This window comes from Taudactylus pleione, unplaced genomic scaffold (genome assembly GCF_031769625.1).
Source record: "Taudactylus pleione unplaced genomic scaffold, aTauple2 ptg000215l, whole genome shotgun sequence".
Taxonomy (NCBI): domain Eukaryota; kingdom Metazoa; phylum Chordata; class Amphibia; order Anura; family Myobatrachidae; genus Taudactylus; species Taudactylus pleione.
Window position 1 is genome coordinate 930,635 of NW_028284617.1, and position 2,409 is coordinate 933,043.

At 42.7% G+C, this 2,409-nt stretch overlaps 1 protein-coding gene across 1 annotated transcript; it reads left to right on the forward strand.

The window, feature by feature from the left end:
- The first annotated feature begins 1,200 nt into the window (after positions 1–1,200).
- On the forward strand, positions 1,201–1,791 carry LOC148517507 (myb-related transcription factor, partner of profilin-like). The gene is made up of 2 exons (XM_088478579.1): positions 1,201–1,254; positions 1,318–1,791. Exons 1-2 carry the CDS (start codon positions 1,201–1,203, stop codon positions 1,789–1,791), a joined length of 528 nt encoding a protein of 175 aa, XP_088334705.1.
- The last annotated feature ends 618 nt before the right edge of the window (positions 1,792–2,409 follow it).

The following is a 2,409-nucleotide window of genomic DNA, read 5'->3' on the forward strand; positions in this document are numbered from 1 at the left end:
TAATTCTTTTCATTTTTGTTCAAAGGTATTGTTTGTGTTACTATGTGTTAGTTATTCGTTGATTACTTTCTTTGAGCCAAGATAACCACAACACACAAAATTTCAAATGATCCACTATGACCATATTGTATTGAATAATAAGTTATCGGTATTCTGCCCTGTGAGGTCCAGATGTTATTTCTTCAAATATGTGTAATGTATCACATACAACCAACTCTGTATAGCCATGTTCAACCATGAATGTATTTTTGACGTTCAGTGCTTTGAATGACAATAAAAACATTTTTTTGGAAATAGATGTAGTGCCACTATTGAACTCAAAAAATTATTTCCAAGCAGCCTCTAATTCTGCCCCATAGCCCATGCGCGACAACCAGTACTGGTTAAACTTCCAGAAGGAGTGACCCTGCTGACCCTCCAGGTCAAGAATGATTGTTAATGAGGAATGATCGGATATACCCCTAGTCTCGAATTGGACCTTGTGAACTCTCGTCTGTAATTCTAGCGTAACTAATGCCAGGTCAATCCCAGAAAACGAGAGATGAGTATATGAAAAACAAGAAAACTGCTTCATAGAAGGATATCTGGTCCTCCAGGCATTGACCAATCCCATTCCGTCCACCATACCTGAAAATCCAAACCCCCTCGCTCGTGTATCAGTAACAGACATTCTATGCCTATCTAGTATTGGATCCAGGATATTGCTAAAATCCCCCACACATATGGTGGGCGTTCCCGGGAATAAGACCAAAAATTCAGCCACCTTTTTAAGAACATCATGTGAATACGGTGGAGGAATGTATACCGCCAATAACAACAAAGATATTGGGCCAAATGTAATAGGTAGTCTGTTTTAGTAACAGTACAAACTCGCACTTTCTCGCACTTTTAAAAAGTGCGAGTTTGTACTGAAACTCGCAAATTCAATAGGGTGTCAGTTTACATGCACTGGTGATTGTGACCTGCGAGTTCCCGCGAGATTTCTCTCCAAAAAATTTGCGATTTTCTGACCAACCAAATAGCGAGCTCCAAAAGCTTACTAAATCAGTTTAAAACAAAGACAACCATTGGCACAACTCTAACTGCTGATCAATACAGACCTACACTATATAAACCCCTGTTCCTCCATTTTGACCTTTGATAGGTTTGGGAAGGAGTTTGTGAATGTTAGAGGTGTTGCATAATACTGATTACACTAAAATGTCTTACAGACACAGAAGGGGTGAGGAGAGTCAGGAGGAGGAGGAGGATGTTGTTTGCCTAGTCAGACAGGCAATTACTGACGAGGAGGAGGCGAGCAGTGATTCCACACAGGAGGAGGGTAGTGAGGAGGAAGAGGGTGAGGAGGAGGATGTGGAGGTGGAAGTAGCTCCACGCCCTGGGAAAACACAAACAGGACGCAATGTTCGGTTTACACATGCCGAGAATTGTGCCCTAGTGCATGCAATTGTCCCAGTCTATAGTCGCCTCCTTGGCGAGGATGCACACAAGACCCCATTGTCGAGGAAAAAAGCTATGTGGCAAACGGTTTTGGAGGCTGTTACTGCTGTAGGTTCCTGCCCCCGTGATGTAAAAAATATTAAAAAAAGATACAATGATGTTAAGCGGGGTTTAAAGGACAAAATGGCGGATGAGATGCGAGAAGCACGCAAAACTGGTGGAGGACGTCGTGTGCGGATATTGTTTTCCAGCTTTGAGGAGGGGTTGAGGCAGGTTTTGCCTCCTGAAGTCCTGCCTGGCGATCATATAGAGGGACATGGATCGACATCCTGCTCCAAGGCGTCGTGGTGAGTTTTTTTTTTTTCATTTTTTAGCTGGTCGGTCCGTATTAAATGTGTGGCGTTAAGTACGGATTGGTATTATTTCCCCGGCGATTATGTCATTTTCCCCTGGTTTCATTTTCCCCCATATTCAATTTTAAAGATTTTACGCCTAGGCAGAAAGTTAACGCAATGTAATATGCGTCAAAGTAGCGCCTATGAGGGGTATTCAATATGAAACGTTAACCTTGCCAGCGAGTTTTTCACCGCACATCGGAGGTTTTGCCAGCAAAAAACTTTCGCGCGCGCTCACGCTTATCCCCGTATTCAATTTGAAATCGTTGAAAACGGGACCCGGCGATACATGGATCTGCGTTAAAAAAATGCCAGTTTCCAGAAATAATTGTAGGAGCCCCCTAAAGAAGTCCAGACCTCAGGGATTACTATGGATACACACGTTTTTGCCTGCAAAAGAAAGACGGGTCTGTAAATAGGTTTAGCAGGTGTTTTTTCCTGGCGCGGCTATTAGAAACCCTGACTTCCTTCAGTAGTTAAAAATGGGGGTACCCATAGTGATCCCCCATGTCTAGACATTAGGGGGGTCCTTAGAATATTTTCCTAAAAATTCCATTTTTGTTAACCTGTTAAA